Consider the following 26802-nt stretch of genomic DNA (forward strand, 5'->3'; position numbering starts at 1 on the left):
AAAATGAGAATACGTCGGCTTTAAAATGACAATTGCTAATTGTTCCTCTCATATCAGCAACACGTTTTTAAAAGTGTTTTTACTTTTAATTAAAAGTAATTTTAGTTAAATGTTTTTAAAAGTGCACAAAGGCTTTCTTGAAGGCTCTGGGAGAGTGGGTGCATGTAGACATATTCTGTAAGTTTTATACAGAGTATTTCACAAAGAAATGTATTTTCCTTTTTTTTAAAAGAAAAGTTTCCATGACCTGTAAGACTCTTTTTCCTTTTCTTTTCTTTTCTTTTCAGATGGAGTTTCACTCTTGTTGCCCAGGCTGTAGTGCAATGGCGTGATCTTGGCTCACTGCAATCTCCGCCTCCTGGGTTCAAGAGATTCCCCTGCCTCAGCCTCCTGAGTAGCTGGGATTACAGGCATGCGCCACCACGCCCGGCTAATTTTGTATTTTTAGTAGAGACCGAGTTTCTCTATGTTGGTCAGGCTGGTCGCCAACTCCCAACCTCAGGTGATCCGCCCACCTCGGCCTCCCAAAGAGCTGGGATTACAGGCCTGAGCCACTGCGCCTGGCCATCAAGAGTTTTTATGACAATGTGTATGAAGCTGCCTCTGAGTAGGGTGGCTGCATCGCACACCTCCAGGGGGCAGCATTGTCTTTGTCCTCTATATAAATGGTTCCCCTGGAGGAAAACTCCAGGCGACCTTGCAAAGTAACCATATTTAGATGGGCTTGTCATAGAGATATTTTCCAAGGAAGTGCAGAAGAGTCTTGTTCACTACATCTTGTTCCTTTCTTAGATACAAGTTACATCAGAATAGGGGACTCAGGTTCTTGCCTGGGTCTGGATTGGGAAAAAAAAAAGATCTTACCATGGGCCAGCGTGTGCTAAGTCAGATACAATTTAATATACAAGCTTCTTATCAGACATTTCAGTGATGTGGAAACTTAGGCCAAGAGAAGTTAAGGGACTTGTCCAAGCTCACACAGTCTGTATGCAGCAGCGCTGGGATTTGAACCCTTTCCTATGACACTCTAGAGCAGCCTTCAATTATCCCCTGCCGCCTCCAGTACTTCCCAGGGCTGGAAAGCATCCATGATTGCTGACAGCAGCGGCAGTCAAACAATGTCAGCTGGGGAAGGGGTCTTCAGAAGCAAAAGGTGGAATTCAGTTGGGAAGGGGGGTGGTTCCTAAGCTGCCACTTCTGCCTCTCAAATAAAAGGGAGCCCGGTGTGGAGGCATCCTGGTGTGAGCTTTGCACAGCTGAACCACGGCTGGGGAGACGAGTGTGGAGAGGGATGCTGACATCTCCTCCCACTTCTGAAAAATAACTTTGCATTTGAAGGGAGAAAGGAGTGAGTAAATCTGTAACTCGGATTTGGACGGCCTGGGATTTCATTTGGCTGTGTGAAGGCACACACAGGTGCCTGCAAGTGTGTGCGTGATTACGTATGTATGTGTGTCTGTGTGTAGGAGTGTTTGTGTTGGGGGTGGGGGGATTTCCTGGTTACATACTGGTTCCCTTCTTCCCATTTGGATTGGGGGCTTTTATTTAAGTCATAGCAGCCACCATGTATGAAGACCTAACTATGTGCCAGGCATTGTGCTGGACAATTTTTGAGGTATTGTTTTTCTGTGAAAAAAGTAGTTTGTTTTTATGCAGGTGCACCCAGAGACATCAAATATTTTTTGCCATCCCGGTTAAAACAGTGTTCTACTCTGTGGTAAGTCTTGGAGAGAGGCAGGGAAGGCTGCGGGGACGGGCAGGGGCGGTCCCGGCCTCGCTAGTCTCCACCTTTTATTTTGACCGGTCCGATGGCGACAGTCTCGCACTAGGACCCAGGCGCCAGAGCGCCTCCGTCTGTCCTGTAGGTTCATTCAATCTCCCATACACACAGACCCACTGCGAGACCGACACACACTCCCATACACTCACACAACTGCAGGCAGCGAGGCTCGGGAAGTCAGGCCGGCTCCTCGCCCCGGCGCCTTCTCCTCTCCAGCCGGCCGGGTCTCCCTGGGGGCCCGGAGCTCGGCCGGGCCGCGCAGCCCCGTTAGAGGACGAGCTCGGCGGACCCCCGTTGCTCCATGGGCAAACGCGGGCGGCCGCGCAAGGAGGCGCGCTGCGAGGGCGCGGGGCTGGCCCCCTCCGCGCCCCCAGTTGTGTCCCCCGCCGCGGCCGCGCCCCAGCCCCCGGCCCTGCCCGAGGAGCCTGCGGGGGCCAAGCCCAGGTGCCCCTTCTCGGACATTTTCAACACCAGCGAGAACTCGATGGAGAAGCACATTAACACTTTTCTGCAGAACGTGCAGATTCTGCTCGAGGCCGCCAGCTACCTGGAGCAGATCGAGAAAGAAAACAAAAGTAAGTTTGGGGGCCCCTGCTCTTCCTCGGCGCCCGGCTCTTTCTTTCTCCCCTACTTGGGCGACCCCTGTCGCGAACTCGGCCTGTGGTCCCCCCACCCCCCCACCACACATCCAGCCCTTGGCAGTAAAGCCGATGACACCGGAGAAAGGACACGCACGCACAAAGCTGCTAAAGATGTAACAAAGACGGGCGAGGGGGAGAGAGGGGCCTGTCGGTGCGTCGGTCTGTCTGTCTCCGGCGGGCTGGGGCTGGGAGGATGGCCCAGCGGAGGAGCGGGGGAGTGTTGTTGTTTGCTGACAACTGAGCCGAGAGCTCATCTCTTTGAGGTCGCCTTTCTTCCTTTTTTTTTTTTTTTTTCCGGAGCCTTCTCAGGCAGACAAGTGTTGTTTTTCTGTCGCTCGTTCCTGGGTGGGGTGGGGATTAGAAGCCGAAAGTTGGAAACCATAGGCAGAGCTCAGAGGTTCCAGAAAGAAAACACACAGACACACACTACAACAATAACAACCAAACAGCCCTCCACGGCGTGGGCTCGGCTCCGTCTCTCTCTCTCTCTCTCCCTCCTACTTCGCCTTTTTCCTTCCTTCTCGCAGCAGGACTGGGCTCAGGCCATCACGTCCACGGACACAGTCCCCCAGTTGCCCTGGGGTGCCACCGCCCCCCCCCAAAGAAAGAGGCCGGCGGGGCCAAGCAACGCCAGCAGCTCACCCCGGACACGCCGTCCTGAGCCCGGGAAACTTGGCCGTGGGGACGCGGCTAAAAGGAAACTTTGGGATCTTGGAGAAACAATAGTTGGGGAACAAGGTGTGGGCTGTTGTGTGCTTTTTCTTTATTTTCCGGGAGACGGTTCCTGAGTGAGCGCGCAGGGCAAGCAAGGCAAACGCCTTCCTGGTCGATTTCTACCTCCCCCCCCAACCCGCCCACCCCCAGATTCACGTGGAGAATAGTGCGTGGGTGGGGGTGTGCTGGGAACCCCACCGTGGCCTGGCCTCTTTTTTGTATATATTTGTTTCATTTTTGCCACTACCAGCCAGGTCCCCCAGCTTTCCCCAGGCAGTCGACTCAGAGCCCTAACGGGGGCACGCGTGTGCAGCGTATCCAGCACGGTCCTCAGAATAATAGCTGTGAAAAGGAGGAAGGGAACTAGGCAGACAGACCGATAGACAGGAGGAAACCGGGATGTTTAATGTGTCCGAACAAGTAGGAAGATCAGTGAGGTGCGAGTGTGTGTGTGTGTGTGTGTGAGAGAGAGAGACAGAGAGAGAGAGAGAGAAAGAAAGAAAGAAAGAAGAAAGGTCCCGATTGCAACGTGTCAGATCTTGCAACCTTCCCCCCACCCAACACAACAGCCCTCAGACACAAAAACACCATTGCTGACTGACACCCCAGGTCTTTAGGGTTAAAGTAACCGTGTGTTGGCAGCGCAATTATGCAGACGCTGTAAGGCCAAAACAAGGATTTGTGTTGCGAGGTCGGTGGTGCGTTCTTTTCTTTCTCTTCTCGCCTGTTTTCCCGGAGTGCATGGGTTGCGAGAGAGGCGCATCGCAGGCTATGCAGCCGAATCGCTTCGCAATTATTCATGCTGGTGGTGGTGGGGCCGGGGGGCGGAAGGTGGGGGGAGGCTATGTGTGCATTTGTCTGGAGGGTAGTTTCTGAAAAGCCAGAGCTGCTGGGGAGCTGGGTGAAGACGTGGTTTTGTTTGGTGTGTTTGCTTTTGTTGCAGGGGGGAGGGGCGCGATTTCTTTAGCTACCCCTATCCCCGGCTCCCAGTTCTCTGGAGTCTGTCCCGTGGCTTTGACTCTAACTAGGGGTACACCCCATGAGGGCACCTTGGCAGTGTGTGGCAAAGCTGGCTTGTCCCCCCACCCCAGCCCCCCACCCCCGCCCGCCAGCGAGGTGTATGGAGGAGGCGGTCGGAGCTTCCTCAGCGTCCCGCCCCCACTTCGCACCCGCTCCGCAGACAATCGGAGACCTCCCCCCGCCCCACCCCGCCGCCCGGGCCGCCGCCACCTCGTTGTTTACCCCGTGCCGGGGCTCCGGCGTGGCCACCAGTCACGTAAGCAGAGAGCCAGGCGCGCTGGGCTCGGGCTGCCCCGCGCGGGGCGGGCCCGTGGCGGCGTAACCGGGCTCCAGAGGCTGGTGAAGCCGAGGGGCTTCCTCCCAGCCCATCTCCCGAGACGTCCGTCCTGCAAATCTGCCGGCCCCCGAGAGGGGTTTGGAACCTTAGCGCCCTAGTCTAAGTCAACTTCGTGTGCGTAATAAGTCCCTCGGCCCCGCAGCCCCCCTTCTCCGGCCGGCTCCCGGAGGGAGTATTTTTAGCTCTCTCGCTTCTTTTCGCCGCTGCTGTTTGGCTCTAAATGACGTGATGCCAATGGCCCCCAGATTTCCCCGAGAGCTTGGGGTGCTGCGCTGTGCCCAGTTTGACTGCAGAGACCCTGCTCCACGCCCTCGCCCGTCCCCAACAGCTCGGACAGGCTGGGGTGACCTCCGGCAAACTCCGTGCGACCACCCGCCAGGCCCTCTGTTATCCCCCTCGCAAAGAGAGGCGGCCCACGGGGGCCACTTTATCCCACCCACCCCCTCTCCTCCCCTTCTACTGCCCGGTCTGGGTCTCTGGGTACGGAAACGGCGGGCCCTACATCTGCCTCGTTTTATGGGGGGCGCTTCTTCGCGCTGGCGGCGCTCGTCGTTGTTTTCTGCTCGCTGCACACAATGCCCGCGCGTCACGGCAATCCGCGTGTGCACAGCAATAACGCGAGTTGGGGGGCGGGTCGTGCGTGCGCCCGGCTCGGGCACTGCGGGTCGCTCCGCGCGCGCGGGGCTTGTTTTGCTCCAGAGCTCTGCTTTCCGAAACGCTTACATCATTCAGTCGTTGGGGGAGGGAGAGGGATCTGGGCGTTCCGATAGGATTCCAGCATCTACTGGGTCCCTGGTTTCTGGAAGGCAGCAAGGACCCTAGCTTTTTAGTTATTATTATTGGGAGTGGGGTGGGGTAGTTTGTTGTGTACGTCTTTTTTTTTTTTTTTTTTTTTTTTTAGGTCACTACTGCAAAAGGGCATCGCTGGCCGACTCAGGTGCACAACCTCCCCGCCTTCATTTCAGCGAGTTCCCCTATAATCACTTGATCTCGGTTTCTCCGCCTTCTCCTCCTCCCCCTCCCGGCTAGAGACACATGGTTTCCACATGGAGACAAACTTCTTTCCTCCGACTGGACTTGACCTAGCTGCGTCATTCAGCCAATCGGCAGCTCCAGCCTCTTCTGACGTCACGCGTTGCTGAGGCCGGAGGCTGCGGGGGTGGAGCCAGGATGCAAGCCAGGAAATCTCTGGGAGCTGTAGTGAGGCCAAGCTGGTCCAGTCTCTTCTTAAAGGGACGCTCTTCTCTCCGGAGATGAGTGTCGGGCCCCGATTCTCCATTTCGGGTTCGGTGAGACCTTTCCGAGATGCACGGTGGACCCTGGTCACGAGTTAACACGTTCCATTTTTACTGCTGTTTGCAAAGTACTTACTTGGCGGGAGCTTGCCTTATTTTCCATCGTAGCCAGAACTGCTTTTCGTTCCCTTGTTGAGGTTTCTGTACTGGTAGTGTTCACCAAGTTGTGGCCACATTGCTGAATTATTTCTAGTGGAGAGGTTGAGTTTTCTTGGAGGAGGGATTCAAATTAAGTCACCCATTGTTGACTGTCTGCTGTGTGCAAGGCAGGGGGGATTCCCTAGGAAAGGCAGGTACATTCTCCCAAAATTCCAACTGATGTGAATCTCTACAGATCACAAATTGAAGGCCTCCAGAAATATTAATCATGAAGGCTGTGACCCTGTTACCACAAATTCAGAAATTATATGTAAATAATCTCTGACATCACCTATACACATTTTGAGTCCAGTGGAAGGGTGGGAATTGAGGACTGACTCATAAGTAGAAAAAGATTTTGGAAAAGGTTAAAACTAAAAGAGAAGAAGAGATCCATAAAGGGATGTTATGTGCATAAGAGCTGACTGGCAGGTAAGTGAAAGAAGCTGTGAGAGCAGGTAAGGTCTGGAGGAGAGAAATGGGCTTCCTAGTGTCTGGGGGAGGTTGCTTTGGAGGCAACACTTAAGATAGGGAAGGGCGATCAGATGAGAGTAGAAAACCATAAGGCTCCTTGGAGTGGATCACCTGGTTTGAGGGTGGGGTGCTTTCCTAGGGGCATGGAGAGCCCAAGAAGCAGCCTTTTCCTCCTGGCAGGGGAAGCTGCTGTTGTGTGGTGTCATTTGGCCCCACCCTGCCTTCCTGACTTAATCTCCTTTGCCTTGCCCTGAAACCTCTGTGTGTGTCCGGCAGATCCACCAGCAAGCAGGCTTCACAGTAGAACCTCTGTGCTTGACTTCTACTGTCTAGAATGCCTTCATTCTCTTACTCCCCTAGGGATATCTGTATCCTACCTTCTCTTCAAGACTTAGGTCAGTTCCCACCTCCTCCAGGAAGCTGCCCCTAGGTATTTCAGCCCATGTGGCTCTATTTCTTAAGTCATTGTACTTAAGAGAATGAAACCTTTGCAGTCACATGGAGCAGGGCCCAGCTTGCTACTCTACTGCTTACTGGCTTTGACTTTGTACACAACTTACTTAGCCTGAGGTTCCATTTCCTTTTTGCAAAATGGGGATAACAATAGTATGACCCTCATATCATGGTCAAACAACTAAATGAGGCACTGCACTTAAATATTTAACGTACCTGAAATATAATAGGTGCTCAATAAATAGCACCTTCTCTGAGCTTTGATAATCAGTACCATGCACTTCTCTACTTGCTTCCTGTGTGTTAGCTTTATCTTTACAAGGACATTATTAGTAACTTAAGAGAAGAGATCACTTACAGTATTCAGTGTATGTTACCCATTGCATATAGCACACCACTGGGCATACAGTAGTAGATCCTTAACGTACATTTTTTGATTGGTTAGATTTGTCATTTACTAGCTATGGCACAAGGATCAGGTTTGGAGGCCAGGGGACACATGACAGCCTTTCTGAAGATTTGGAGAAGAATCAGAAATACTGATCTCTAACTCCCTTGGGTGATGAGACCAATCCCTGTAAGAAGATGATAGTTGAGACCTGAAGAGCTGAGACTGCATCCTGTGAACAGCTGTGACCCTGAGAACAAATAAGAAAGTAGGAGACTAGAGTGACTTCTGCTGAAATTGAGGGCTTTGACGGCAACTAATGTTCAAGCTGGTCACATTTTTCATGGCAACAATCTTATGATGAATTCATACATTCTTCAAATGTACATTGAATGTCTACTATGTGCAGATGCTTCTTTCTGAAAACTCTGTAGGTTGAAATACGGTGGGAGTGGAGTGGGGTATTTGTCTTTAGTGGAGTTATGTGAAGAGCATTCTTACATCAGGCCCTATTTCCTCTGCATCCCAAATTATGTTCCCCAGATTTAACTTATTTTTTCCAGTTTTAAATATGATGTCTGCTGACTGGTAAATACCAGAAGAAGGCTTTTTTGAGGATATTGTTATGGCTTTCAGAGTCACAGAGCTCCCAAGGACTGCATGCCCTGGAAAGGGGATCCAGGGAAAGGGGACAAGGCCTTGGAAGTTAGAGAAGCTGAATTGAGCCATTCCTGGTTTGGGAGCAAAAAGGAGGCTCCATTTAGCTACTAAGGCAAAACAGTAGCTGCTCATCCATCTCTCATCTCTGATCAAACACTCTCCCACTGACACATCCAGAAATGGGGATTCATCTGGGGATGCCTGGGCAAAAGTCTAGAGGTGAAACTGAAGAAAATGAAGAGGGTGCTGGCATGCAGGAGCAGCAATGAATTGTATGGCATAATATCAATTATGGCTACCATTTATTGAACACTGACTATATTCCAAGTATGGGGCTATGCATTCGTTATCTCCCTCGATCTTCATGCTAACCTTCTGATGGATGCAATTTTATTACCTCCTTTTACGGAGGAGGGAACTGAGGAGCCGGGATGCCAGGTAATTTGCCTAAAGGACATATAGCTAGTAAGTGGCAGAGCTGAGTTTTGAACTTAGTCCTCTAATTCCAGAGCCTGTGCTCTTAACCATATACACATGTACTCATTTTACAGCCAAGGAATGAAGTCCAGAGAGGTGAAGTGACTTACTCAAGGTCACCCAGGAACCTGAAGCAGAGCTGGTATTTGAAACACCTTGTTTATTGTCCAAGGTCTTCTTGTACACACCTTGCTTAGAAAAGCTTTAGAAGTGAGGCTGGAGACAGAATAGCCAACCAGAGAGTTTTTTTTTTTTTTTTTTTTTGGTCTTTCAGAGTTGTTCAACTCTCCTGGCCTTAACTCAAGTTTAGGGCTCCTAGGAAACACCACCCTCCTCCTACTGCCTTTCCCAAGTCTGTCCTCTGGGCATATTAGAGGACTTGGGGCTGTTGCTATGGTACTGGGGCCAACAGCAGGTTCATCAAAAGCTGGGTCTTTTGCCTTTTCAAAAAAAAAACCAAGCCCTGCAGAAGCGAATTGGCCACAAAGATTTGCATCAGTCATTGTGGCTTGTTCTGTTTTAGATCCCCCTGCCTCCCTACCCCACCCCCTCCTCCCTACCACCACCACTTTCTATAAATACAGTTGGATAAATATTGATTTAAACTGGGTTTCTGGAGGAGAAGCACATGCTTGCCTTGGCTTGGTCTTCACTTAGATACCACCAGTATGTCAGGCCTGACACACCTAACCCCCGACAGCTCTGGCTTCCAAATGTCCTGTTTTGGGGAGATGAATTGTGGTTTTGTGGCTTTTGAGTTTTTTTTTTTTTTTTTTTAAAGGAGAGAAAGAAAAAGAAATACAAAAGTAACAACCCAGCAAGAAATGGGAGTTTTCCTGCAGAATGAGGAAAGCAGTTTTCAGCAGGCAGAAATGCAGGAGCTTTATGGTAATCTGGCCTCCTAAACCATTCTTCTCCCTTCCAATGTTTCTTTCCGGTCCACTTCAGTTTTTTTTGTTTTGTTTTGTTTTTTTTGAGATGGAGTCTCACTCTGTTGCCTAGGCTGGAGTGCATTGGCACAATCTCGGCTCACTGCAACCTCCGCCTCCTGGGTTCATGCGATTCTCTTGCCTCAGCCTCCCAAGTAGCTGGGACTACAGGTGGGTGCCACCATGCCTGGCTAATTTTTGTATTTTTAGTAGAGACAGGTTTTCACCATGCTGGCTAGGCTGGTCTCGAACTCCTGACCTTGTGTTCTGCCCGCCTTGGCCTCCCAAAGTGCTAGGATTACAGGCGTGAGCCACCGCGCTGGGTCCAGGTTTTGTTTTTAAAGGAGGCAGGTAGTAGCACAGAGCATCAGGTTCAGAAGGAGACCCAGAAGTCACAGAGCATCCATCATCTGTACAGTCATGGAGTCTGAGACCCAAAGAGGGACACTGGCTTGCCCAAGATGACACAGCAGAGGCAGAACTAGGTCTTTCTGGGCTGTGTTCCCTCCCACCTGATATGAGAATGGGTTCCAGGTAGAGTCCCAACCTAGGCATGTGTTTCACAGGTCCAGTGCTCGTAAAGTCAGCAATTTTCAAACCTGGTTTACTGATCCCAGGGTGTGTCCGGTTATTGCAAAGGTCGTTGCAACATTCTCAATAGTCTTTCAAAATGAAGCTAATTTCAATTTGCCATACTTAGAAAAATACTGTCTTTTACATTTGGGGGATGGGAGGAGGGAGGAGCTAGAAGGTGGTGGCAGTGTCCAGATGGCTATCCCAAGCCTTGACTGAGGAGGAGGAATTCAAGTCTTGGGGGAGCCTTCTGGAGGTCAGGAGTGGAGCTCTAGGCTCACAGTGGGGAGAGAGAAAAAAAGAGAGGGAGGGAGGACAGAAGGGAATGGGAGAGGCTTCAATTCCCCAGGGACAGACACCTGCTCTCTGGCTCTTCTAACTTAAAGGAAGCAATTGTCTCTGATGTCATTGTATCCAAGTGGCCTGGCTAGAGGTGTTAAAGCTGTCAACAGCTGACTTGATCTTTGTGGTCAAAAATAATGGGCATTTGCCACCATCATGCTGAGCAGGAGGCTCCTTCTTTGCTTCCTCATCTTGGCAGAATGTGTGCTGGGCCCCTTGCTTATGAAATGTTTTGAAAGTTCAGGTGACCCTTGCTTTGAGCAATACACTCTAGGAAATATATGTAAACAGAATCCTCTTTCAAAAAATATTTAGAGAAACTCTCTTGAAAAGCCCTTGTGGCAACTATTTTAGTAAGATGTGGAATTATGTTGTGAGCCATTCTCCCTAAATTTGTGTTTATTCATTCATTTATTAAACCAGTACATAAAGAGTACATACTTGCTTAATGGGAGGCACTGGGCTAGGTCTTGGAGGTGGAGTCCCTGCCCTCATGGAGTGTATTATTGTAGTGCCAGATTTTAGAGGTAGTGTTCCTGTCCTCATGGAGTGTACTATTCCACTGCCAGGTTTTAGAATTTCACTTGTCTTAAAGTGAACCCCAACAATGCAGGATGGCATTTGACTTGAAGTTTTCTGTCTTTGGTTCTAGCCATCATCATAGACTGAATAAAAATTTAGCCTGGGCTTCCTAAAGGAGTAGTAGTTCCTTCCCTCCCTGTCTCCTCTATCTATGTTTAAAATATATACATATTTTTGGAGACAGGGTCTTGCTCTGTTATCCAGGCTGGAGTACAGTGGCACAGTCTCAGCTCACTACAACCTCTACCTCCTGGGCTCAAGCAATCCTCCCTGCCTCAGTCTCCCGAGTAGGTGGGACTATAGGAGTGTGCCACCTTGCCCCACTGATTTTTTGTACTTTCTGTAAATACAAGATTTTGCTATGTTGCCTAGGCTGGTCTCGAACTCCTGGGCTGAAGCAGTCCGCCAACCTCGGCCTCCAAAAGTGCTGGGATTACAGGCGTGAGCCACCGTGCCTGGCCTACAATCCTTTGTATTTTTGTGTTTGTCCTTGTAATGTCTACAGATCTATTTTTTTTTTTCATTTACTGCCCGAGCTTAGGAAACTGTAAGCAACATTGTAAATAAATACATTCCACTCTCAGTTCTTTATAGATAGGGGCCTTCTGCACTTGGAGGATTGTCCACACCAGCATTCCTCCCAAGTCCACTCTCCTGTACAATATGCTCTTGGCCACAGACCTCGAATATCCAACTCCAGTGTCTGTAAGGAAATTTAGACACAGCAAAATTAGAAAGATAAACACACTGTCCTGAGGGAGAGGGAGATTGAGAGATTCAAACTAAAGCCAATAAAAGGGGATTTGGATTACCTACTATTTGAAATTTCTTTTTCTGTGTCTTTATTGCCATTAGCAAGGATACTTGAATAAAGATGATTTGGGAGTAGGAAGGCTATTGTATTGAAGTGGAGGGCATGCCCAGGGCTGCTCTGGGCAAGTGAAAGCTGGTGTGGACTTGGTTTTTATTTCTACAGGGGCTCAGAACTACCTTATGGTGCCCCTGTGTTATTTCCCTCTTAACTCCACTATAGCCTGACCGTCCTGCCATATTTCTTGGCTCCCAAGACTGTGTGTGCCTTGCATACAACTTCCATTTTTTTCTACCAGTTGTAAAACTGAGCTAAGTTCAACAAATAATTTCTAAAACCTGCCAGAGAGCCAAGCTCTGTGCTTGGTGCTTCCAAAGTGAACCATGTATGATCTCCAGTTCCACGTCTATATTCTAGTTCAAATGACAGACATAGAAATCAGTCAACAATTCTTGTCTGTCTTCTGGGAGTGTGATAACCTGTCCCCAAGAGAGCTGCTGACAAGCGCAATGTCTTCTCTGTTTTCCAAAGGAATGGTGATAATGGCCTCCTATTATTGAGCATTTACTATGGGCCAGCACAATGCTACACGCTTTGTATTAAATTCTCACAAACATCCAATATGCAGGTGCTGTAATAACCCTCATGTTGTAGATGAGGAAAGCCTTAGCTTTAGCAAGGCTAACTTTCCTAAGGCCACAGGCTAATAAATAGTGGAGTAGAGACTAAAACCTCAGGTTTTTCTTTCTTCCTAGAGAGACCTTAGGGCTCTGGGAAAAGCCCTGGGGAGTAAGAAATGTGCAAGAGGCAAGAATTGGAATCTGGAGGCCGGGCACGGTGGTTCACGCCTGTAATCCCAGCACTGTGGGAGGCTGAGGTGGGTGGATCACAAGGTCAGGAGATCAAGACCATCCTGGCTAACACGGTGAAATCCCGTCTCTACTAAAAATATAAAAGTTAGCCAGGCGTGGTGGTGGGTGCCTGTAATCCCAGCTACTCAGGAGGCTGAGGCAGGAGAATGGCGTGAACCCGGGAGGTGGAGCCACTGCACTCCAGCCTGGGTGACAGAGCAAGACTCCATCAAAAAAAAAAAAACATTTGGAATGTGGAATGTTTTAACTTAGGCTGAGGGTCTCCTTGGGGATGCCTCCCTGGCATTCTTTTCTCCCTACTCTTGCTAGGGTAGAGAGCAGGCTGTCAGAACCTCCAGGGCCCTTTGGGTGTTGACAGTGGAGCCAAATGGCTCCTTTCTCTAGACGGAGATGGTTTAGGATGTCACTGCTTACACGTGCAGTAGTACCTTGCCCAGCAACCCCTGGGGAACTCACCCAACCAGTGTCTCCTGTGGTTCTGCATACGAGGGTGTCAGGGTGTGAATCCACACCCTGTCAGGCTGTATTAGGCTTCTGGAGGAGCCCGAGCTTGTAGGGCAACTGGGCTGGCCCATACATGGAGCCAAGGGCTTCTGCCAGGGAAGCCAGAGGAGAGAGGCAAGTGTGAGCTGCAGAGATGAGCATTAAGTCCTCGCTGCCACTGTGACAGTGTGGGTCAGCTGGTTCCGGTCAGACAATGACATAGGCCAACCTCTTCCTCTCACTGATCCAGAGCTAGGAGATAAGAGGGATCTTTAATATAACTGGGTTTGGCCGGGCATGGTGGCTCATGCCTGTAATCCCAGCACTTTGGGAGGCCGAAGTGGGTGGATCACCTGAGGTCAGGAGTTTGAGACCAGTCTGGCCAACATGGTGAAACCCCATCTCTACTAAAAAGTACGAAAATTAGCCAGGCATGGTGGCGGGTGCCTGTAATCCCAGCTACTCGGGAGGCTGAGGCAGGAGAATTGCTTGAACCCGAGAGGTGGAGGTTGCAGTGAGTCAAGGTTGTGCCACTGCACTCTAGCCTAGGCGACAGAGTGAGACTCTATCTCAGAAAACAAAAACAAAAGCAAAAAAACCCAAAATATAACTGGGTTCCTATTACTTACTTTTTAAAAGCCCTTCAATAGTTTCTTTCCTGCCTCACTTAAAATCCAAACTCCTTGCCACGGCCTTCATCATTGCGGTTCAGAGTGAGTGTGATTGGAGGATGGAGAGCCTTGGTACCTGCTGGGAGCTTGTCAGAAATGAGACTCCAGATCTGCTGCAGCAGGATCTGCATTTGCCACAATACCCAGGTGATTTGTGTGCTCCTTAAAGTTTGAGAAGATGTCCTAAACAGTCTTTGTGATCATCCCAGAACTCCTCACCCACCCACCTAAACCTTACCCCACTTTTATCATCTATCCTGTATCCTACTCATCACAATTTACACTTACTCTACTTGCTTATTGTCAGTCTGGAGGGCTAGAATATAAGCACATAGAGGACAGGGACCATAAGTAGTTTTGTTCATTATTTTATCTTTGGCATCTAGCTTAGTGCCTGGCATATAACAGATGCTTAAGGAGTATTTATTGAATAAATGATGAGTTTTCTGTCTTTATCTTTCTGACCTAGTGTTTCTCAACACAGGAGCTGTTGGTGTGACAGTTCTTGTACAGATTCGTCTGGAATATGGCAGGATTTAACATCCTTGGTTCCCACCCACTAAATGCCACTAGAACCCCCCCAGTCTTTGTGACAATAAAAAAGACACTCCTACAATGTTTCTAACACCTCTTAGTGTGATGGGATTGCCCTTGGTTGAGACCATTGCTTTAACCAATTTCATCTGACCTTATGCGATTGAACATAACATGATGTATGCTGTAGGGTCCAAGAGTCAGAAAATTCAGGTTCAAATCTTTTCATAGCCTTTGTAACCTTGGGCAAATCACCTAACCTTTCTGGGTCTTATTTGTAAAACAGGAATCTCAGAGGCGTGCTGAGGATTAAATGAACTGACTGGAGGAGCAGCACCGTGCATGTCGGCCCTAGTTATGTGGCAGCTAGTAGGCAAATGGATGCGTATTGTTCTAGGATCTAGGGACAATCCCAGCTTCCTCAAATCAAACCACTGTTGCTAGAAGAGCTGGTGAGATCAGCTACACCTTGGACAGGCAAGAGAATGTTATTTTTATTGTAAGTGCTGCATCTGAAACTGAGAGAACTCAGATACAAGGTGGCAGGAGCTGCTTGTGTGGTTTGGTGTTCAGGGCCTGGCTGGACCTAAGCGTGACCTCTACAAGTTTCTGCTGCCTGGAGAAGGGTGGTGATGCCAAGGGGTGGGGGCAGGGGAACTCAAGGTCAGCTCCTGGCAGGGGAGGGAGGGTTACCCAGGGCTTTGGCATGAATGTGGGGCATCCTCTTAGCAGTAGGAGAAGGCCTCTGGCAGTCTTTTTTTTTTTTTAAGGTTTTAAAAACAAGTTATATCTAACTTTGAAAGAACAGACTATTGCAATACCAACATCTAGTAAACAAAACAAAAAATACAGTTTACTTTTGCTTTCAAATATAGATGCAGAAATCCTAAACAAAAATATCAACTCTTGGAACTGAACAGTGCTTCAAAAGAATAACACACCATGGCTGACCAGGTTATTTGCCAGATATTGCTGAAAGTCACAAAATCTACCAGCATAAATTATTACAGGCACAAATTAAAGAATAAATGTGATTACACTAATAAATGTTGAAAAGTATTTGGGAGGCATTTCTAATGAAGAAAACTACTTCGACACAACAAAGATTGTTTCCTGTGGTGGTCTTTTAATTATAGTGGAAGGGTGAGGTTGGGCCCAAGGCTTGGGGTCATCACCAGGAGTGAAGGAATTCACTCTGATGGCAACATTTCCTTGGGGAAGAAGGAACCATGAACAGAAAAAAACAGCACTCGGATCCTTTGGGAATGTAACTTGATCTTGATATTTAAAGGATTGGGCCCCACAGGTTTAAAAAGCTTGAGTTCTAACCCTTATTCCATCAGTTTGATAGACAGCTGTTGGCCTTCGGCCAGTTACCATACCTCTCTGAGCCTCAACCTTCTCAACTGAAAAATGGGGACTGTATTGAGAAACAAACTTAATAACACAAACTTCTATGACATAAACCTTGAAATGTTATTTGGGGAAATATTCACTTGGCATGGCCCTAGCAAAATCCTCCCAAATACCTTATTGGTAGCACCCTGGTGTCACCCCAAGTGGGGTGCTCCAGAGTAAGCAAGCCACTTAGATGTGCATGTGAATTGAGTCCTGCAATGCAGATGTCTTCTTGGATCCAAGTTCGTGCAAAAAAGAAGGAAAAGGACATTTGAGAGATTAACACATCCATTATAATCACTGAAATAGGCTGCTGTAATAAGGGCCATTTAATAAAATGTAAGAAGCCCTTTTCTAAGAGGGAAGAGATGGGTCAGGATGGAAGTCAAGTGCAGCTGTTTGAGCCTTTGCCAGTGGTCTGATCTCACCAGTAAAGCTGGAGTTAAAAAACAACAAACTTCCAGATTCAGCGGTCTCAGATAAACACTGCCTCCCCCTGGCGTTCCACCCACCCCATGTCCTTTCCCTTTCTCGCCAGCTCGGGCAGCACCTGAGTCGCTTGGTGCGTTTCCGTGTGGTTGGGATGTCAGCCGGCAGCCCTGGCGACCGGAGCCCTGGGAGGCGGCAGCTACCTCTCGGGTTTAGCATTACGTCATCCCTTCTAGGCCCAAATTTATCTCGGCTGCACAGAGACCCGCAGCTCTGAGCTGCCGCTGACTTGAGGAGAGCTTACGCATGAACTTAGGCAAGGCTGACTCACCGGGCGAGGGAAAGGTTTTCTGCTGTTCTTCACGTTTCTGGGCTCTGGGGGAAGAGGAGGGGAGGAGGCTGCGGTAGTCATTTTGGAGTGGGGGATGGAAAAATGTATAACTGTTACGGTTCTCATTTAAGAGCTTGGAGTTCACCTTCCCTATCCCCAATGTTGAGTATTTGAAAACGCTCATCCTTAAAGATAGTTGCGGAAAACAGTGCCCTATTCAGTAAACACTTTGCAGTTTCGGGAAGTTTTCCAAAGTGCAAGGTGTCATCAACACAGTGACTCTGGACTTGTAACTTAACCTCATGGCCCCTTCCTCTCTCCCCATCTCTCCTCCCTGAAGAAAAGATACAACACATCAGCCTCCATTGTTTATGAATCTGCAATAAATCACTTGGAAATTGTCACTAAGTAAACTGCTGAGAAAGGACCCTTAAGAATTGAGGGCTGGCCGGGCGCGGTGGCTCAAGCCTGTAATCCCAGCACTTTGGGAGGCCGAGACGGGCGGATCACGAGGTCAGGAGATCGAGACCATCCTGGCTAACACGGTGAAACCCCGTCTCTACTAAAAAGACAAAAAACTAGCCGGGCGAGGTGGCGGCGCCTGTAGTCCCAGCTACTCGGGAGGCTGAGGCAGGAGAATGGCGTGAACCCGGGAGGCGGAGCTTGCAGTGAGCTGAGATCTGGCCACTGCACTCCAGTCTGGGTGACAGAGCGAGACTCCGTCTCAAAAAAAAAAAAAAAAAGAATTGAGGGCTTTGCCTGCTTCCTTCAGAAGGCAGATTGTCCCCATCTGTGGCTGTGATCGTTATAGGCCTGGGGGATTCTGGGGGACTTTTTTCATTTTCAAATGACTCCCTTGAGAGAGATACATACTTTAGGGAGAGGGCAGGACAGAGACTATGGGTAGGATTCCAGGTTCTTATATCGGTAGACTTCGGAAGCCTTGCTTTTCCTGTTTCCCCATCTGCATTTGTAGTGGAAACTAGTGCATTGGAGCAAAAGAAAGGCCATGGCTGCCTCTGGGTTCCTCTGGGTTGAGACTGTTGCTGAGGGATGGTTTGTGGGCAGCATTACTTTCCTGTGGATAGAGCCCTAAGCTTTGTGCTGGAGAGGCCCTTGTAGCTGATATCCTAGGAAGGACTCCAGGAGGCAGCCAGAGCGGGGAGAAGGAAGTGGTACCTAAGTTGCTTTTGGAAAAGGCTGGAGATTTCTGTACATGAACCAGCCCTTAATACTGCCCACCATGATCATCATCTCTCCTCTTCTTCAATGCAGGTGGCCTTTTGGTGAGTCTCGCTCTACTTTCCATGTCCTCATCTCCCTCTTGGCCATGGCTCTAGAAGAAGGGCTCTAGGTTAGTTCACCTGGAGGTCAACTGTGGAAGGCCATGCATAGGCCCCAGGCCTCTTGCATCTAGCCATCTCTTCCTAACCAGCTATGGCTCTGTGACCTCTGGAATTAAAGCCATCTTGAATTCATGTATATTTTCAGTTTGTACTACTTTTCTTGATTGCTTGTCACACAAGTTTACCTCCTATTAGGAAAAGTAGAGTTGTATTTGTCCTGACCAGGCGCAGTGGCTCACGTCTGTAATCCCAGCACTTTGGGAGGCTGAGGCGGGCAGATCACGAGGTCAGGAGTTCGGGACCAGTGTGGCCAACACGGTGAAACCCTGTCTCTACGAAAATACAAAAAATTAGCTGGGCGTAGCGGCAGGCACCTGTAACCCCAGCTACTCAGGAGGCTGTGTCAGGAGAATCGCTTAAACCCGGGAGGTGGAGGTTGCAATGAGCCGATATCGCGCCACTACACTCCAGTCCGGGTGATAGAGTGAGACTCTGTTTCAAAAAAAAAAAAAAAAAAGAAAAAAAAAGAAAAAAAACCTCTACTCTCAGCTAACAGATGTTCTAAATGAATGATATTTTCTGTAAAATAATCGAGTCCCACCCCTACCCAACATGACTTTTGTTGAGGGTGGAGGGTGGTTGTTACCAACACCCAATGGGAAAGCCCAGATCTGAAACGACCTAGTCAACAGCTAAAAAAACAGTCCCTTTTTCAAAGCCTTTGCAAAAAAAAAAAAAAAAAAAAAAAGTTATTCTGTGGCTTGTGAACACCTCTCATTTTGGGTCTTCTTGCATTTGATGGAATATCTATTTGGTTTTAAATGTGGTGCCAAGTGTAATATTTAAAAGGACTGGCAGAATTTCGCAGCTTGTGACCTCACTGGAGATTTTATTCACTTTAGAAAAAAAGAAAATAAAAGGTATGAGGGAAAGGTATGTTAAAATGCAGCATGAAGCCGTTAACATTTTTAAGAGGGTAAGAGTTCCATCTCAAGATGGTATTTTCTGCAGGAGCCAATGGAATGACCACGGGAGGAGGAAACTCTTCCCTCACCAGGAGCTTCGTGTTATTTTGGATGTGATGTCAACCAGCAGATTAAAACAATTGGGGTGGAGGCCCGGCGCAGTGGCTCACGCCTATAATCCCAGCATTCTGGGAGGCCTAGGCAGGCAGATCATGAGGTCAGGAGATCGAGACCATCCTGACTAACACGGTGAAACCCCGTCTCCATTAAAAATACAAACTATTAGCTGGGCATGGTGGTGGGCGCCTATAGTTCCAGCAACTCAGGAGACTGAGGTAGGAGAATGGCATGAACCCGGGAGGCGGAGCTTGCAGTGAACCGAGATCGTGCCACTGCATTCCAGCTTGGGCGACAGAGCGAGACTCCGTCTCAAAAAATAAATAAATAAATAAATAATTGGAGTGGAGAACAGTTATGGGTATGTTTGCATGGTTCCCAGCTTGCTCCTAGAGCATTCAACAAGTATGATCCTCTTGTCCTTCCTCTCCCTAGATCCCTTGTTCCCAACTCGGGGACAGGGGAGGGATTTTGTGCCCCAGGAGACATTTTTGGTTGTCACACCGGAGGGGTAGTGGTGTGCTACTGGCTTCTAGTGGGTAGAGGCCAGGGATACTCCTAAACATCCTGCAAAGCACGGAACAGAGCTCCTGCTCCAAGGAGGAATTACCCAGATCAAAATGTCAATGATGCTAAAGTTGAGAAACCCTGGTCTAGACTTTGAGAATTTTTTTAGATGGAGGACTTAGAAATAGAGTGGCCATGAGAGCAGTCAGGGGCCTTTTTTTTTTTTTTGAGACTGAGTCTTGCTCTGTTGCCCAGGCTGGAGTGCAGTGGCGTGATTTCGGCTCACTGCAATCTCCGCCTCCCAGGTTCAAGCGATTCTCCTGCCTCAGCCTCCCAAGTAGCTGGGATTACAGGCACCCGCCACCACGCCAGGCTAATTTTTGTATTTTTAGTAGAGACAAGGTTTCACCATGTTGGCAAAGCTGGTCTCGAACTCCTGACCTCAGGTTATCCGCCCGCCTCAGCCTCCCAAAGTGCTGGGATTACAGTCGTGAGCCACAGTGCCCGGCCAGTGGCAGTCTTTTAATGTGGTCTCTGCTCTCTTTAGCTAACTCCCCTTTTAGCTACAGAGGACAGCGTAAGAGAAAAACATCATCATCGCTTCTATTTACTGAGTGCCTAGTATATACTGAGTGCTGGAATTATTGCATTTAATCTTCGCAAAAAGCCCTACTGAATACAGGAACCTCGAGAGCAGGTCTGCGTCTGTTTCTCTTTTAGAGAAAAGACTATGCACACTAAGTCTAGTACAGTGCCTGGCACATGGCACGCGCTCAAGGCTGTGGATATGATCATATCCATTTTATATATAACGAAAATGAGGCTGGAAGAGTTCACACTGTCAGTGTAAGTAGCAGAGTCAGGATTTGAATCAAACTCTGTTCAGCACCAGGGAGAATTTTCTGGCGTCTAAAAGCATTAGTGAGGGACTGAGGGAGGAAAGTTTTAAAAAGTAAGATAACTACTTGTCTGTGTGGAAGCTGAGGTGGAAGAAGGGCTTCATGGAAACCCTCTCTGATGAAATCATCCCTCGTTTTTGAACAGCAATTTCGGCTTTTCCAGTTTCTGTGTGCGCTGTTGGTGCAGGTGTGTTATTCTCATTTTGCAGATGAGGAAACTGAGGCACATACGTTACATGAGAAAGTAGGAGATAGAGGACTGCAACATGATACTTGGAATAAAGAGTGTCTCAGCCCCTGGGCAACCGCAGGGAGTCGCTGAGAAACAAGTTTCCCCGGGAGTAGACTCCCAGCTCGCTCAAATCCTTCCCATTCCACATCGTGTCTGGAGGGGGAAAAAAAAATCCTTCCCTCCCAGAAGCAAAGTCCCGCAACTTCTTAGGCTTCCCTAGAGACAGGAAAGGAAACCCAGCGGGACTACACCTTCCGACGACCTTTGCGAATCGTGCGGAACGCAGGCGCTTGAAACATCGTGCGCACTACGATTCCCGGCAGCCGCGGGCGGGGGCGGGACTACATTTCCCAGGGGGCAGAGGCAGGGGCGGGAGGGGGCGGGCCGCAGCGCTGCTCCCGCCCCTCCCCCGTGCTCGCGCGGAGAGGTAAACAAACCACGCGCGGGCTGCCGGTGGCACGGTGGGCGCGGCTGGCGCGGCTGGGGCGGCGGAGAGCGCGCCGAGCCGCGGCCGGGCTGGCCCGCCCGCCTGCCGCACATGTTCCGGGACGGCGCCTCGCCGTAGCCGCCTGCGGCTCCTCCTGTCGGTCCGAGAAGGGAGTGCAGAGAGGCGCCGGTCGCCACCCGCGGTGCCCATGGAGCGGGTAAGGATGATCAACGTGCAGCGTCTGCTGGAGGCTGCCGAGTTTTTGGAGCGCCGGGAGCGAGGTAATGGCTGGGCGCCGCTGCGTGAGCCCGGGTGCTACTAATCTTTATGGGGAGTGCGGTGCGGCCGGTGAGGCAGGGCACGCGTGTGAGGTGCGCGCATGTGAGGGAGAGGTGTGCGTGCGAGTAAGCGTAGGGGAGCGCGCGTGTGAGGGGAGGGGCGTGTGGGGAGGGGAGCGGGCGTGTGAGGGGAGGGGCGTGTGAGGGAGGGGTGCCCGCGTGTGAGGGGAGGGGCGTGTGAGGGAGAGGTGCGCGCATGAGGGGAGGGGCGCGCGTGTGAGGGGGGGCGTGTGAGGGAGGGGAGCGCGCGTGTGACGGGAGGGGCATGTGGGGAAGGGAGCGCGCGTGTGAGGGGAGGGGCGTGGGAGGGAGGGGTGCGCGCGTGAGGGGAGGGGCGTATGAGGGGAGGGGAACGCGCATGTGAGGGGAGGGGCGTGCGCATGTGAGGAGAGGGGTGCGCTCATGTGAGGGAAAGGGCGTGTGAGGGGAGGGGAGGGGCGTCTGAAGGTAGGGGAGCGCGCGTGTGAGCGAGGGGTGCGCGCCTGTGAGGGGAGGGGCGTGTGAGGGAAGCGCGCGTGAGGGGAGGGGCGCGCGGGTGTGAGGGGAGGGGCGTGCGCATGTGTGAGGGGAGGGGTGCGTGCATGTGAGGGGAGGGGGCGAGCATGTGAGGGGAGGGGCGCGCATGTGAGGCGAGGGGCGCGCGCATGTGAGGGGAGGGATGCGCGCATGTGTGAGGCGAGGGGTGCGCGGGTGTGAGGGGAGGGGCGTACGCGTGTGGGGAGGGGCGTATGAGGGGAGGGGAACACGCGTGTGAGGGGAGGGCCATGCGTGTGTGTGAGGGCAGGGGTGCGCACATGTGAGGGGAGGGGCAACTGAGGAGAGGGGCAGGCGTGTGTGCGAGGAGGGGCGTGTGCGGGAAGGGTCGCGCGTGAGGGTGCGCGCGTGGGAGGGATGGTGCGGGGGAAGGGGCGTGTGCTGGAAGGGCGTGCGCGTGTGGGAGGGGCGCGTGTGGGAGGGGCGTGCGTGCGTGGGAAGCTCGCGCGCGTGAGGTGTGCGTGGGGAAGTGTGTGTGCTGAGATCGTGAGTGGAGGCGTGTGTGAGAGGTCGTGCAGGTGGGGGGGGAGGTGTGAGGGTGCGCCCGGAGGGTAGGGCTGTGCGTGTGCGGGGAGCGGGAAGGAAACTGGCCGAGGGGAGTTGGAGAGAGGGCGGTCCGAGACTGGAGAGAGAGTGACCGCGGAGAAACCAGGAGGGCCTGGAGTGGGAGAGGGTGCTGGGAGTTAAGAAGGAGGAACGCGTATGCTGGGGGTGTCTGGGGAGGAGACGAGGCCAGGAGAACACCGAGCGGGGGAAAGCCGGTGGAGAGTGGGCAGAGGACTGGCAGCGTGCGGAAGGGGCCTCTGAATACCTGCGGGGTGGTGAGATAGGGCCTCTTTAGCGGTGGCAGCCCAGGGGGCTGTGGAGATGGGGCAGGAAGAGCAGGAACTCGGAGATTGTGGTGTCAAGAGAGAGAATGTCTCTGTAAGACTTGTTCGAAGTACACGAAAATACTGGGCTTAAAAGAGACTCTTTAGAACAGAGAGAGTTGAAAGTAAACGGGAATTTTTGAGGCAAGTAAAATCAATGAGGCAAATGGTAACTGGTCAAAAAAATGTTGTTCTAAAGCATCTGAAACCTCAAAAAAATTTTTGGGGAGAGAAGGATTTTGGAAAGGGAGGATAAATTATTTGGTTTAGAGGAGGTATCAAAACACCTTCCAGCTGATGGGGTGTCACAGGATTGATGTCCAGGCGAGGGACATTAATCTTCTAACCAAAAAGAGTGGAAACATTGTACCTTTTTTCTTGCTTTCAAAAACCTGTTACTGCAAAGACCTTGGATTTGTGGTTCAATGGATTTGGGTACTATATTCTTCTTACCATATCTTTTTTTTCTTGCTCTCTTCAGAGTGTGAACATGGCTACGCCTCTTCATTCCCGTCCATGCCAAGCCCCCGACTGCAGCATTCAAAGCCCCCACGGAGGTTGAGCCGGGCACAGAAACACAGCAGCGGGAGCAGCAACACCAGCACTGCCAACAGGTAGCAAACTGGGAACGCTTAGAAGAGGGAACTGGAGGGAAGGAGCACATTTCTCCTGTAATCCCAAGTCTGGAGGAGCAGCACTTGATGGGTTCCTTTACCACTACCCTGGGGTGGGGATTTGGCCCTTTTACAATAATAAAGTCTGGAAATCATAACCTGGTTTTGCATGGAAGGGAAGGAATAGAATCTGGAAAGACAACCAAAGAAGTTCTTGCTGGGATTATTAAGATGGCTATGACTGAGAGGACAGTAAGTTGAGAAACTTGGCAGCATATGTCCATGCATGTAGCCACCTGCTAAAAGTAATTGTGGGGTGGCTTTTAATATTCTGGTCAAGTTTAGGACAGTCCAGGAAGATGTAAAAAAAGTCAGAAATAGGTCTGGCAGGATGTAAAGCAGAATCAAGGGCTTTGTTAAAGGAATAAAAATATTCAGATAGAATTGGTAGTGAGCGGGTGTGGTTATTTGTTTAAGGAGGAAAGGGAAGACCGTGCTGTGAACGTTTTGCCTCTTTAAATAAGATCGGATTGGTTGGTGGGCTCTACAAGCAAAAATGAAAAAAAAAAAATCTGCTTATCTTTCAAGCAGAATAGATCTTTTAGAATATACTTGTCTAGATGTACTTGGAAAGGACGGGCCTAGTGGCTCTCACCTGTAATTCCAGCACTTTGGGAGGCTGAGGTGGGAGGATTGCTTGAACTTAGGAGTTCAAGACCAACCTGGATGACATAGTGAAATTTTGTCTGGAAAAGAGAAAAAAATAGATGTACTAAGATGTAGTTGACTTCCATTTTTCAAAACTTTGAGTAGTATCTGGCTGTCTCTTCAGTGTTTTTATTCTAGAGAGCCAGTAAATTCCTAGGATTCATCTCATAAGAAGTTTTCAAAAGGCCTTTCTTTTTTTTTTTCTTTTTTTGAGACGGAGTCTGGCTCTGTCGCCCAGGCTGGAGTGCGGTGGCCGGATCTCAGCTCACTGCAAGCTCCGCCTCCCAGGTTCACGCCATTCTCCTGCCTCTGCCTCCCAAGTAGCTGGGACTACAGGCGCCCGCCTCGTCGCCCGGCTAGTTTTTTGTATTCTTTAGTAGAGACGGGGTTTCACCGTATTAGCCAGGATGGTCTCGATCTCCTGACCTTGTGATCCGCCCGTCTCGGCCTCCCAAAGTGCTGGGATTACAGGCTTGAGCCACCGCGCCCGGCCTCAAAAGGCCTTTCTTAACAGAAGATTAACAGATGGCTGCCTTTTCCATTGATAAGGGGAATTAAATGAGACCTTTATTTCTGTTTCCCAGAGCTTTGTCTAGAGAATATAATAAACATTCATTTTGGGGAGGACAGAGCAATCCCTGGGTAACCAAATTTCCCTGAAGGCTTTGGGGAGCTTCAGTCAGGTGGTTGGTTAGTCATTTGAAACTGCAGATTGGGACAGAATGGGGCTCTTGATGCAGAAAGCCTGAGGCTTCTATAGATAGCAATTGGAACTCATGAGGTTGGATCATCCCACTCTGTATTTCAGACATCTCCAAGGAAAAACTAGGATTCACTTTTCTCCTTTGACCTCTCTGTAGAGGTGCATGTTCCCTTTTTTAGCTACTTTTCATTAAGACTACTATATAGTTTTTAATTTCTTAAGTTATAAAAATAATTAACCATAAGCTTGATATACTATATGTGTTGTGTGTGGGTCTAGAGATTTTGTTGTAGTATGGTGGAGATGAAAATATGTGGTATGATATAGAGCATTTTAAAAAATGTACATTTGCTTGTCCTTACAGTTTCAATGTTTAAGCTATCAAGAATTAAGACCTATTCAGGAATTTATGTATGTTTTAATCCACATAGATTAAAACAAACTCTCTTTTTCAACTTGGAGACATAGTAAGAGTACACATAGGAAACCAGACCTGGGTTCTGTCATGCTGCAAGTATTTAAGCCTTTCCTATTTTCTAGAAATTAGGTATATAATTTCAGTACATTTCCCATCCCTTACTATATTCATCTGTAAAATGAGATGTATTAGATTCTCACCAAGGTCCCTCATTCTCCTGAACTTCTGTGACTCTGATTTATTGACAGTTTTAGAGATTGGTTACTATATTAGTAATTTAATATGTCTCCCATCATTGCAGATGTGACATTTTTAGGAACTCAAGGATTGTAGAGGCATAAATAAAATGCACATTCCTAGGTTTTTATCAATTATGTTACCGGTCATTAATAAAAAACTCTTAGTCATCTGTTGACTTACACTTGGCTCAGCTTGGGGTTTGGGCTAAGTGATGTTTCTCTTTCATGCTAGCATTTCTGTTAGGATTCTAATTTTTTTTTTTTTTTGAGACGGAGTCTTGCTCTGTCACCCAGGCTGGAGTGCAGTGGCTGGATCTCAGCTCACTGCAAGCTCTGCCTCCCGGGTTTACACCATTCTCCTGCCTCAGCCTCCCAAGTAGCTGGGACTACAGGTGCCCGCCACCTCGCCCGGCTAGTTTTTTGTATTTTTTAGTAGAGACGGGGTTTCACCGTGTTAGCCAAGTGGTCTCGATCTCCTGACCTTGTGATCTGCCCGTCTCGGCCTCCCAAAGTGCTGGGATTACAGGCTTGAGCCACCACGCCCGGCCAAGATTCTAATATTATGTGTGGGACCACCGTGCTAATTACTGTGTTTTGGCATAGCATGTCGGAAAATTTGTAAAACTGCAAGCATGCCATAGTGTTCTGATAGTGCCCAAAGGAGAATATGTGAACGTTAGACCACCTAAAACAAAAGAAGGTACTTTTTTATGGGAATGTAAGTAGCAAGAAAGAGAGAGAAATAAATAGATTTTAGAATGTATAATCTCGAGATCCACAAATGTGTGGGGTTTGGGCTGGGGCCTATGAGAGAGAACTAGTATGTTAAAATGAAACACTAGAAATTATTTCTCCTTAGCCACTTATTTAAAATGCCTGCTTCATGGAATTAAGGAGAGCTGAGGTGGAAGTTCCAGTACTGGGGTATTTGGACAATAGTGTTGATCCATTTCAAAGAGGACTCTGTAGGCTTCTTCTTAATTTTAAGTTTACTGTTGGATTTTAATAGAGATTTTATTATGTGGGTTACATAAAGCAGAAAGAAGACTTACAGAAATTTCCATGTGTTTATCATCTGAAACAAGAAAAGGAATAGAGTTCATAAGTATATGTGTCTTAGTTTTACCTGATCAAAAAGCTACTAGTGTGGAAGTAGCTTTTATTACTATACATCTTGAACATTGATGTATGTTATAAAATGACATTTGTTTCTCTGACATCATAGCATCTTTAAGACATAATGGTGATTGATTCTTTTACCCCTGATATTCTCAGGTATTATATGATATACCTGACAAAAATGTTACTTTAGGCCGGGTGCAGTGGCTCATGCCTGTAATTCCAGCATTTTGGGAGGCTGAGGTAGGTGGATCACCTGAGGTCAGGAGTTTGAGACCAGCCTGGCCAACATCATGAAACCCTGTCTCTACTAAAAATACAAAAATTAGCCGAGCATGGTAGCGTGTGCCTGTAATCTCTGCTACTTGGGAGGCTGAGGCAGGATAATTGCTGGAACTTGGGAGGCGGAGCTTTCAGTGAGCCGAGATTACGCCA

The 26802-nt window shown here is 49.2% G+C and overlaps 1 protein-coding gene across 2 annotated transcripts in view; it reads left to right on the forward strand.

Annotated features, from left to right (window-relative positions):
- Positions 1-1807: 1807 nt before the first annotated feature.
- The window catches only part of MXI1 (MAX interactor 1, dimerization protein), an 82749-nt gene continuing 57754 nt past the window's right edge, over positions 1808-26802 (forward strand). The window contains exons 1-2 of one of the 2 annotated variants that reach the window (XM_010370320.2): positions 1808-2355; positions 23048-23180. In XM_010370320.2, the coding sequence (XP_010368622.1) occupies positions 2082-2355; positions 23048-23180 (407 nt within the window). In that variant the 5' untranslated portion in view covers positions 1808-2081. Of the gene's footprint in view, positions 2356-20823; positions 21107-23047; positions 23181-26802 lie in introns of those variants that run through there. The other variant, XM_030940502.1, reaches the window with a different exon arrangement.

The sequence above is a fragment of the Rhinopithecus roxellana genome, chromosome 11 (assembly GCF_007565055.1).
Source record: "Rhinopithecus roxellana isolate Shanxi Qingling chromosome 11, ASM756505v1, whole genome shotgun sequence".
Classification (NCBI taxonomy): domain Eukaryota; kingdom Metazoa; phylum Chordata; class Mammalia; order Primates; family Cercopithecidae; genus Rhinopithecus; species Rhinopithecus roxellana.